Source organism: Cynoglossus semilaevis, chromosome 16 (genome assembly GCF_000523025.1).
Source record: "Cynoglossus semilaevis isolate Cse_v1.0 chromosome 16, Cse_v1.0, whole genome shotgun sequence".
Lineage (NCBI taxonomy): Eukaryota > Metazoa > Chordata > Actinopteri > Pleuronectiformes > Cynoglossidae > Cynoglossus > Cynoglossus semilaevis.
In genome coordinates, this window is record NC_024322.1 from 10325323 (window position 1) to 10335982 (window position 10660).

Consider the following 10660-nt stretch of genomic DNA (forward strand, 5'->3'; position numbering starts at 1 on the left):
GAAGTCCAAGTGACCTCCAAGTGACGTTTAAGTAATCTTTTGAAAAAAAAATGTTTTTTTTAAATTACTAATTTTTTTTCAGAAAAAAAAAATTTAATTTTTTTTTAGAAAAAAATGTTTTTTTTTTTTAAAAATAGAAAAACAAATTTTGGGAAAAAAAATTATTTTCTTTTATTTCGAATTTCTTTTCAATTTTAAGAATTTTTTTTTTCGAAATTTTTTTTTTTTATTTTTTTTTGAAAAATTTTTTTTGGGAAAAATAAAAGAAAAATTTGGGGAAGATTTTTTTTTTTTTTCGAATTTTTTTTGGGAAAAATAAAAAAAAATTGGGAAAAAAAAAGTGACGTCCAAGTGACCTCAGAGTGAAGACCAAGCAACCTCCAGATGATCTCAAGTGAGCTCCAAGTGACCTCAGAGTGAAGACCAAGCAACCTCCAGGTGATCTCAAGTGACGTCCAAGTGACCTCAAAGTGACGTCCAAGCAACCTCTAAGTGACCTCCAAGTGCCGTACAAGTGATCTTAAGAGACCTCAAAGTGACGTCCAAGTGATCTCAAGAGACCTCAAGGTGACGTCCAAGTGATCTCAAAGTGACTTCCGAGTGATCTCAAGAGACCTCAAAGTGATGTCCAAGTGACGTCCAAGCAACCTCCAAGTGACCTCAGAGTGAAGACCAAGCAACCTCCAGATGATCTCAAGTGAGCTCCAAGTGACCTCAAAGTGACGTCCAAGCAACCTCTAAGTGACCTCCAAGTGACGTTTAAGTAATCTTTTGAAAAAAAAATGTTTTTTTTAAATTACTAATTTTTTTTCAGAAAAAAAAAATTTAATTTTTTTTTAGAAAAAATGTTTTAGAAAAAAAAATATTTTGGAAAAAAAAATGTGACGGCCAAGCGACCTCCAAGTGATCTATCTCAAAGTGACTTCCAAGTGATCTCAAGAGACCTCAAGGTGACGTCCAAGTGACCTCAAAGTGACGTCCAAGCAACCTCCAAGTGATCTCAAAGTGACTTCCAAGTGATCTCAAGAGACCTCAAGGTGACGTCCAAGTGACCTCAAAGTGACGTCCAAGCAACCTCCAAGTGATCTCAAAGTGAAGTCCAAGTGACCTCCAAGTGACGTCTAAGTAATCTTTTGAAAAAATTTTTTTTTTTTAAATTACTTTTTTTTTTTAGAAAAAAAAATTCCTCCAACCTCCAAGTGACTTCTCGGTGACGTCAAAAGTTGGACTTTTAAACACAAAATAATCACTTGGCAGCATGTTTTAGGACATAGTCTTGCATTTTAAGGCATTTCTGGGACTTTTTTCATGATGGTAAGGCTATAGTGAAGCATGTTTTTGGTGATATTTTCAAAATGCTGTAATTTGATGAGAAACATGCAGAAAAGATAAAATTTTGTTTTCCAAATATTTTCATCAAATTTTTTTAACATCTGACTACGTGACAAGTGTAATTAGGATTTTCCAAAAAAATTCAGAAAAAATTTGTACTCTAATTTTTTTTCAAAATGCTGTAATTTGATGAAAAACAGGCAGATACAATTTTAAATTTTTTTCCAAAAAAAATTTACCAAATGTTTTACCATCTGACCACATGACAAGAAAAATTAGGATTTTCCAAAAAGAAAATCCAGAAAAAAAATTTTACTAAGAAATTTTTCAAAATGCTGAAATCCGATGAGAAACATGCAGAAAAGTTATTATTTTGAATTTTGTTTTCCAAAAAAATCATCAAAATTTTTCACCATGTGACGGCACCAGACACGCAAAATTCAGATTTTGCCAAAATATTTTGAATTTTTTTTTATTCCTCAAAATGCTCTAATTGCACGAGAAACAAAGAGAAAAGATGAAAATTTAGATTGTTAACATGCCAAATTACAATTATTACGAAAAAAAAAAATTTTGAAAAAAATTCACATAATGTTCTAATTTGATAAGAAACACACAGACGAGATACTATTTTGAAAAATAGAATTGCCAAAAAATGTCATAACTTTTTAACACCTGGCCAAGAATGATATGACACACAGAAGACACGTGGCAACCTGGGCTAAACAAAATTTTATGCAAAACCAAATTTCATTGATGTTGTGTACAGTTGTTTCCTTCTCACACAGCATTAAGTCTGTAAATTGTTGGAAAATAATAAACAATAATGATTAAATAATTATCCAGAAACTCTGATCTTATCAGCTGAACTACAGTATGAGACAAAAGACACAGGAATGTTACCAGATGTGGTATCAGAAAGTAGGTTCAGCCCATTCTCTGAGTGATTAACTTTGATCAGTTTGGTCAAGTCTTTAGTTGGACTCTGCAGAGGCACCAGTCAAAGCCGTAGTGGTTCAGGTTTCATTACCTGTGTGTCCAGTACCATTGCCTGTGAGGAGCTGCTTTGACAGACAGGTAGAATTTGAGACCCAGGAGCAGCTTCGGTCCTCAGCGGTCCAGTGAGCGTTTCTGGATGGCTTCGGCCACTGCAGTTCGCAGGAGAGCAATGACAGAGCGAGGGTCATCGCTGCCAATCACAGCACTGCCGGACACAATCATGTTGGCTCCTGCCTGGAGAGTAAGTCACAAAACAATTATAAATAGGGATGTCTGATGTTAACCCTTTACCAACATCCAATATGCAGGTATTGTCCAAACGCTTAATTTCCGATTCTGATATCAACCAATACTGATATATGCAGCCATATGGGTTAAAGGCAGAGGAAACGTTTAATTTGTGTGTAGTGGTGTGCTATAACACATTGATAATAATTCCCTTTTACTTTAATTAATAAAAAAAAATCTCCAGAGTGTGACTATCTACATTTTTGTTGTTTGTGTTGATTACCTCTGCACACTTGTGAATGGTTTCAAGTCCGACGCCTCCGTCCACTTCAATGTCTAAAGAAGGGAACTGGCTCCGTAACCAGGACACCTGGTGGTAAAGCAGCAAGAAACAAAATCAGACCAAGACCTTTTTGTCTAACAAACTAATTTGTTGTTAAAATGTTCAAATGAACACAGTCCACAACAATAACATTTCACAACATCTGTCCAAATGTAGTGGTTTACATAAGGAAACAAGAGTATCACAAATTATTTAGCTAATTTAAGTTGGGCTTGTCTTATTATCTTAGTTTTATCTTATCCTTCATTTACACATTTACTTGTTTTTTTTTTTTTTTTTTCAAATTTGTCTTCTCACGGGAGACTTTTGGCTCTTTAACCTGATCTTTAACCTGGTTGCAGATAATGTCACTGTCCAAATATTTTCATTGCAATCCACAGGAGTCTAATCTGTAACTACAATGGAGTTGGCCATCATTTTATTTAGTCTTCATCAATGTCATGTGAATACATTGCAATCTCAGCACAATTTTGATCTTTAGTTTTTTATTTGTTTTGTTTTTTTAATGTCCTGCTAATTTGAGCGCACACTGTTTCACATTCACATACGATGAAAGCCAAATTGTCACAAATGTTTCTGGACTCGGCTGCTTCGACTGTATCGACAGTCTGTACTCACCTTGGGCATCATGTCCTCCATGAACTTCTGTCCTCCAAAGCCTGGCTCCACAGTCATGACCAGAGCCATGTCAATCTGTTTCGCCCAAGGTGCCAGCTCTTCCACGGTGGTACCTGGTTTTATAGCCAAACCAACCTACAGCATCAACAAAGGGTTGGTTACAAGCTAACTTAGAAAATAAAAATGTTCCAAAGACGGAGGACAAGTATCCTTTTCATATTATAAACTACAATGAAAAAGGACTCATACTGTGATACTAATAAACTACAGATTTGGACCAAAATGATTAGTCAACCTTCTTTAAGGATTGCATTTTTACCAACAACTTTGACTGCTTTTTACTTACTTACTTCTTACTTACTAAGTTTTGCCTAACAAGACCAAATAAATAAATAAACGTATATACATATATTCAGTATATTTCAAATTTTGTAAATAAAAATATTTTCCAAAACTATCAGCTATTTTTTGTGTTTTGTGTGGAAAATTGTCTTTTATTTTTAACATTTGCTTCTAAAGTTGTTTAGAATATATACTATTATTATAATAAATATTATATATATAATTCTTCCAGGTCTCCTCCCAGGTGTAAGTCTGTACACTAATACCTACACCTGTACTAACACTACTTATTAAATTGTCTTCTCATTTTCTTCTCTCATTAAGGAGTTGGAACAGACTTTAGCCTCTGTGCAGAATTAGTTACTCACCTTCAAGCCACTCTCTCGTATTTCCTTGATGAGGTTTCCAGGGTTGGTGGTGGCCTCTAAGTGGAATGTGTACTGGTTGGCTCCTGCTGCTGCCATAGGCTTCACCCACTGCTCGGGTCGTGACACCATCATGTGCATGTCTGCAATTACACAGTTGTGACACTGAAACTTACCAAACAACAAAACACTTACACAAAATGTTTCTACACAACAGACTGTGCAAAACGTTTTTGTAATATTCATGAGTCAGTGCAATGCATGTGGGAATTTTTTTTTTCTCACCAAAGAATGGATCCTGGCCCACTGTCTTCCTCAGACACTCTACCATAGGGTGACCAAATGTAATATTTGGGACAAAATGTCTAAAAAAGAGAAAAAGAAAGAAAGAACTAACACCTGGGGCTAACGTTATACCTTTCACAGTTTTATACGACATAAAAATACATGTCTCTGTCTAAATGCTAAATAATTACTTTTAAAAAATGCTATCTTATTACTAGGCATGCTAATTGAGCGGCTAACTCTTGTTAGCCAACTTGAGCTGCCTCACACTGAACTTCCAGACTAGCCGTTAGCATGCTAGCTGTTTGGGAGTAAAATGTAGTGAAAACTTACCCGTCCATGACGTCCAGGTGCAGATAATCTGCCCCACATTCCATCATCCTTACACACTCGCTGCCCAGGCAGGACAGGTCACTGCTCAGGATGGACGGGCCGATCTTCGCACTGTAAGCCATGCTGTTTACTTTCAGCAGCAGCAGGAAGGAGGCTGAGAAGAGGCTTACACCACACCAGCCCAAGCTAGACACAGTATGAAGTTATCACTTCCGCTGCGGATCTTCGAAATAAAATCCAAAACAACAACAAGTACTGGCTCACCTTTGGTTCGCGTCTCAAGAATTGTTGTCGCAAACTTTAGGTCTCATTAAAACCAGCTAAGTGGTTATTATGTGTAACCTTACACCAACATAATTGCTAACACCATAGGTTAAAATGCTTTACAGATGCAAGACGCTTCACTTACTTCGCTGACGAAACCTTTTGTTTTGACGGCTATTAAACAAAAAAATAATTTCCGGTATTATGGGAGACGTCAGTCTGGAGCTTCATTACGGCCCGCTTTCGATACATTTTTTAGCCATGCTCCCTGATCTTGGGGCGCACGTTGTCATTGCTTACCCTTTAACACTAGATGGCGCATGATCATTATAAACCATCACTAAAATCTAGCAACGTTTATCATAAAAAATGATCATAACCCACGTGACAACGTTAATAATTTATTCAACAGTTCTCACTAATAAAAGAGTAACCTTCTTCGTCCAGTTGTATGGTTCTTTGTATCTCTTTGCCAAATTTTTTTTTTTTTTTTTACTTGCTGTAAGAAATTGGCTGCGGATTCCCATTACAACTCGGGACCACAGCCCAAAAAGTTTAAAGTAATTGCACGCAGTGATAAATCATGTACTGTAGGAAAGAGTTCACCTTGTATGTATTTTCTTTATTCTGGAACATTTTCTCTTCAGTCAAATACAGCATACAATGAATGGAATAACCCTAACTACAATAGCCCAAAAAAAAAAGACTAAGTGTTGCCAAAAAGTGACTTTGTTAAGTAACTGACAATAGCATTAAGGCACAATGAATGGAATGAGCAGAATAACACTTTAATCATGCAATTACACATTTCAGTAAAACACTCAAACCAAACCAAGCAAACAAGTGATCTGCTTCAAATAAAATTGCTCCTTCACTCTACCTGGCAGAGTCCAAGCTGCTGTGTTCACGAGTCTTGTCCTCCATTGCATCTGTTAAGACAATGACAATAGCATACAAGGCACAACGAATGACAACAATGAACTGGAATAACAATCAAAAGCGGTCTGTGTAGGTTCTCAGTCATTTAATACAAAAATAGTTACATCGAGGGCAACTGGACAAAGTACGGTAGGTTTTTTTTTAAGACATTTCTCATCCAAGAGGCTTCTTCAGTTCTGCTGAACTAAGGAAGCCTCTTGAGGAGAGGTAAAACCTACTTTATCCAGTTACCCTCGATGTAACTATTTCTGGAACAATCAAAAGCTGTGTTGGTCTCATTTACCTCTTGCCATCAGGGTGGAAAGCCACAAAGTTGATGGGACCAGAATGACCTTTGACTCCTGCCAAACTCCTCCTCATACACAGCTTGGAAGAACCTGTAGATTAGAAGAACACGTCACTGTGCCACATGTTAACACAAACAAAGGTTTTCCTTAAAAGCAGCTACAAAGTAGTCACAGCACCGCCAACATTACAATTACAGTGGAAAGTCTATTGCACAACTAAATGTTTACACATGATTATCAACAATATCTTTATAGACAACTCTCTTCTTAATTCGCCTTTAAAAGCTAAAAACTCAGATTTCATTTCTTAGGTTAACAACAAAACTCTTCTTTTGGCATCCTCCTTGATGGTCAGCCAGGTGTTGTTCTGATGACTTTATTTGTAACATTTTTCAACAACTGTTATCACATTAATCATTTGCATTAGAGTTCTCACCTTAGTGGTGTTGTCCTTTGAGGCGCTGATGAACATGGTGAGGTTCACAGACGTCTGGATGTTGTTGATGTGCCTGCTGTGCTCCTTAGCTTTCTTCAGGACTTCTCTGGAATACTGACAACAAATATACAACAACAATAAATGTTCATCATTATCACAAGCTCTACAAAAGATGCGTAATTCATGTCTGTAATTCATCATTTCCTTGAGTATTTAATTTCTATAATACTGTGTGCAGACTATTTCTTTAGCAGTAATCAGGAAGCCATGTACTATCTGCAATCATTTCTTTTACGGTATTAATTTGTTTACGTTGCGTGTGATGATTACCTACCGATGTGTGGACCCCTCAGGTCGAACAAGTTCAACACTGACAGCCCATCTGCTTGTCTATGGAAAACATGATGATGTTGCCGCTGAAATCGAACCTGCATGTTTCAATGGGAAACATTAAAGGAGGGACACAGGGAAAAAATTAAACACCAAAATATAAAACACTTTTAAACACTCACACACTTATGTCTGCTGGAACCGCCTATGTAGCTAACTGTTTATTTAATTTCATTATTTCACTACTCTATTTACACTCACACACAAGTTCATATGTTTTATATTTATTTTATATACTTGTTCACATATCATCCTTGTAATTATACTAGTCCTTCTTATATATACATATAGGCATGTGGTATACTTTAATATACATACACATCATACCAATTTAATTTAGAACAACAATTGTATAACAAGAATATAATACTACTGTATATATTAATTGAGATCACAACACCATACACAGCAACAGTAATTACCTACTAATCTACGAACATCCACTGTTTAGATTTGCCATATTCATTGACAGTGTGCTGCTACTCAGGTATTTTAATGTATTTTAATGTATTTTGCCTATTTGTGCGTTTTTATTGTTGTTTTGGTGCTGTAAGTGCTGCTGGTACTCCCGAGGGATTCACAGAGGGATACTGGCCTTAGTCGTGTCCCCTTTCCATGATTACAGTATGATTTACATATCACACACAGAAAAGAGCATAGAGCCTTATATTTATAACACAATTGCAAGTCAAAACTAGCAGAGGACTGCTACTCGACTAGCAGAGTCGTGTTGCCATTTGTAGCTCCACGTGGACATTGCTATTACTTTACTTTCCGATAGTCATTGGTGGCACTTGTTAAGCGTAATCATTTCGTGTCACTCACTGGATCTTTAGCGCCGGAAAACAAAAGATCTCCTTCTCCGTTGTGCTTCATGTGAGTGATGAACTGCTCGTGGCCCAGCAGTAGAATGGTTTCTGTACAGAAAAGCAATATTTGCAAGTTAATTTCATATTTTCAAAAATGTGCATCGGCCCAGCTCAAACTTCCGTCAAAGGCCAATTTCTTATTTACCACGAGAACTATATGTTCATTATTTAGGACGATAAACTAACTACGAATCATTTTAACTTCTGACAAAAGCTAACGTTAGCTGCCGAGACGCATATGCTAGCGTAAATTGCACTAACGGTCTCAAACCGAACGACTACCATTTTAAACAAAATACAACCGACAAATGTTTTCAAAAATCCACAATTTAAATCAATCACATTTAGCCACGGTGCTAAGTTTTCTGACTTGAACGCCTGCAGGAAGTCCAAACGGCTAACACTCGTGTCTCATGCGCCGGATCCACAACTGGAAATAATAACAACGTATTCCTATTTCCGTTATACAAACGTTCCGGTATCAGCGCCCCCTACAGTTGACCGCTCACATTTACACTGTTTTTTGAGTTGAGTCTTTTCTTTCTTTGATAGAAAGAGCGTGCTTTGACGACAGTAACAGAAAAGCTTATTGGTGAAAATCTACAAAAACAAATGAGTTAAATACAAAATACATAATAATTTCAAATCGTTTTTGAGTTAGTAGTTATTTCAGCTATATATACATGACTGTCCATACTATTCAAACTTGAGGGTCGTTCGCTTTCTTCTCTTTCTGTCCACATACAAAAAACACCCTGTATGTGAAGTAAAAGTCAGTTAAGAGTTTAAAGAATAAAGTTCTTACTAACAAAAAAACTCAGACATAATTTCATTGAAATTATTTACAATTTCCACAAATTAATTTAATGAATAACTAAATTATGCATTAGCCAGTTAAAGTTGATTTTAAGTTATCTTAAAATAACTTGTGACCAATAATGGAGCTTATCTTACCAATCAAAATCGGTTTTTCATGGCTTCCTCCGAAAACTTTGAGTCAAGTGACTCTCAAATGATCATTCAGCCATTGGAATAGAAAAACAAAATCACTTGTAGCGAGAGAAAAAACAAACATACAATTTCTTCTACAAAGTAATAAATAGTTTTAAAAAAATTCACCAAACAATTTGGCCCTAAATGGTTTGTCGACTAAAGATTGTCCAGAGAGAAAAAATGTGAGTAATAATCATTTGCAGATGTCTTTGCACGTCTGCACCATTTATAGATGATATCATTATTACTCATCACAGATAACAATTATGGTTTATTTACTGCACATTTCTGTAGTTATGCTTTCCTCCACTTTTGTTAGTCTAGATTGGACACCGTCCAGTAAAATGTGTTACTTCTTGTGAGTGTGTGTGGGTGTGTGCGTGTGCTGGTGATTTATAAAGAGCAGAAGGCAGGGGGTTAAAAAAGTCTCTGAGCGACACTCTGCTGAGAGCGAGCCTCACTCATATACCCGCACTGACTAAACACATTCTGGCATTTATGAGTTTTGCGTCGCTGCAGTAGTGTTGAAAACTCTGGTGGCATGGCAGTGGAAGATGTGATATATACAGTTTCTGAGTGGGGTTGAAACAGAGTAAATTGTTGTTACGGAGAACTGGGGGCCTCACGTGTCTCATGGGTAGGCTGTATAAAAGCTCCAGGCTTTTGACAGCCACTCTGTGGAGCGCTGCCGTGACTGCAAAGAGCTGAGTTTTATACATCTGTCCATTCAAAGGTCCCTCCTGCTACCTCTCTGTGTGGTGTCTGATTCCCGAGAGCAGCGTTTATGGAAGTACAGTGAAGGAAGATTCACTGCAGCTTTTTTTAAGTTACTGAGACGATATTTTGACCAGCGTGGTTAAATTGTCTGTCTGGCCTGGAGTGATGTATCACCCAACCTGACTGACTTATTTGTGTTTGGTCTTTTAATGGGGGCCATTCTTTTCTCAGCGCTCACACCGAGTCACATAGATCACCTTTACTGTAAACACTTTAAAGCCCATGCACATCCTTCCACTCAGCCTCAGGCTTCTGTTTACTGGAGGTCCCCATTAAAGACACCTTTTTGGTCAAAGTGGAGGAGGAGCGGCTTGGGAATGTGACTCGCAACCATTTTCAAGACACTAGCAAGCTGCTCTCCATCGCTCACTGTCGACAAACTCTCAACTATAACACTGTTCTCCATCATCTGTAGGAGCGCTGTGTACCGTCGGAGGTCACGTGGTTTACCGATGACACCACCATGTTTATAACAGATAGATAAATGAGTTGGTAAACTTCATACAATTTCTCTCTCATGCATGATACATTAAAGTTAAACTATACTATTTAAATTTCTTTTTAGTTTTAGTTTAAAAAATGATTTGAGTACAGCATAGCAACTTGTCTAGATATGGTTTGTATTATTTTCAATACCATTTTATTTTTCCTCACTTTGAGGTAATAGAATGAGGCTTTTTTTAGCCTTAATTAGAATTAAATTTTTTAATTAAATCTCAATTATTTGAATTAAAAAACCAACTGTGTTCGTGCGGTTCCATTGTCTTCACCTCATCACAGCTTGTGGATTGCAGATTATGCTGCATGATCCTGATGACTACCTCATTAGGATCATTAGGAGAATCAAAGATTTCTCCCTT

At 36.8% G+C, this 10660-nt stretch overlaps 1 protein-coding gene across 1 annotated transcript; it reads right to left on the reverse strand.

Moving 5' to 3' along the window:
- Positions 1–2048: 2048 nt before the first annotated feature.
- Positions 2049–5039, reverse strand: rpe (ribulose-5-phosphate-3-epimerase). Its single transcript, XM_025063878.1, has 6 exons — positions 4846–5039; positions 4513–4592; positions 4231–4370; positions 3521–3655; positions 2843–2929; positions 2049–2565 (listed from the first exon to the last, which is right to left on the reverse strand). The coding sequence occupies exons 1-6, from the start codon at positions 4965–4967 to the stop codon at positions 2443–2445; spliced, it is 687 nt and encodes a 228-aa protein (XP_024919646.1). The 5' UTR covers positions 4968–5039; the 3' UTR covers positions 2049–2442.
- Between the last annotated feature and the right edge of the window lie 5621 nt (positions 5040–10660).

Bases quoted from the DNA above. Each gene is read 5' to 3' on its own strand.
- rpe (XM_025063878.1), bottom strand. From the start codon at position 4,967: ATGGCTTACAGTGCGAAGATCGGCCCGTCCATCCTGAGCAGTGACCTG. The intron at 4,593-4,845 runs GTAAGTTTTCAC...TCTCTTTTTTAG, and splicing joins CACCTGGACGTCATGGACGG to ACATTTTGTCCCAAATATTA. The intron at 4,371-4,512 runs GTGAGAAAAAAA...GTGTAATTGCAG, and splicing joins GGGCCAGGATCCATTCTTTG to ACATGCACATGATGGTGTCA.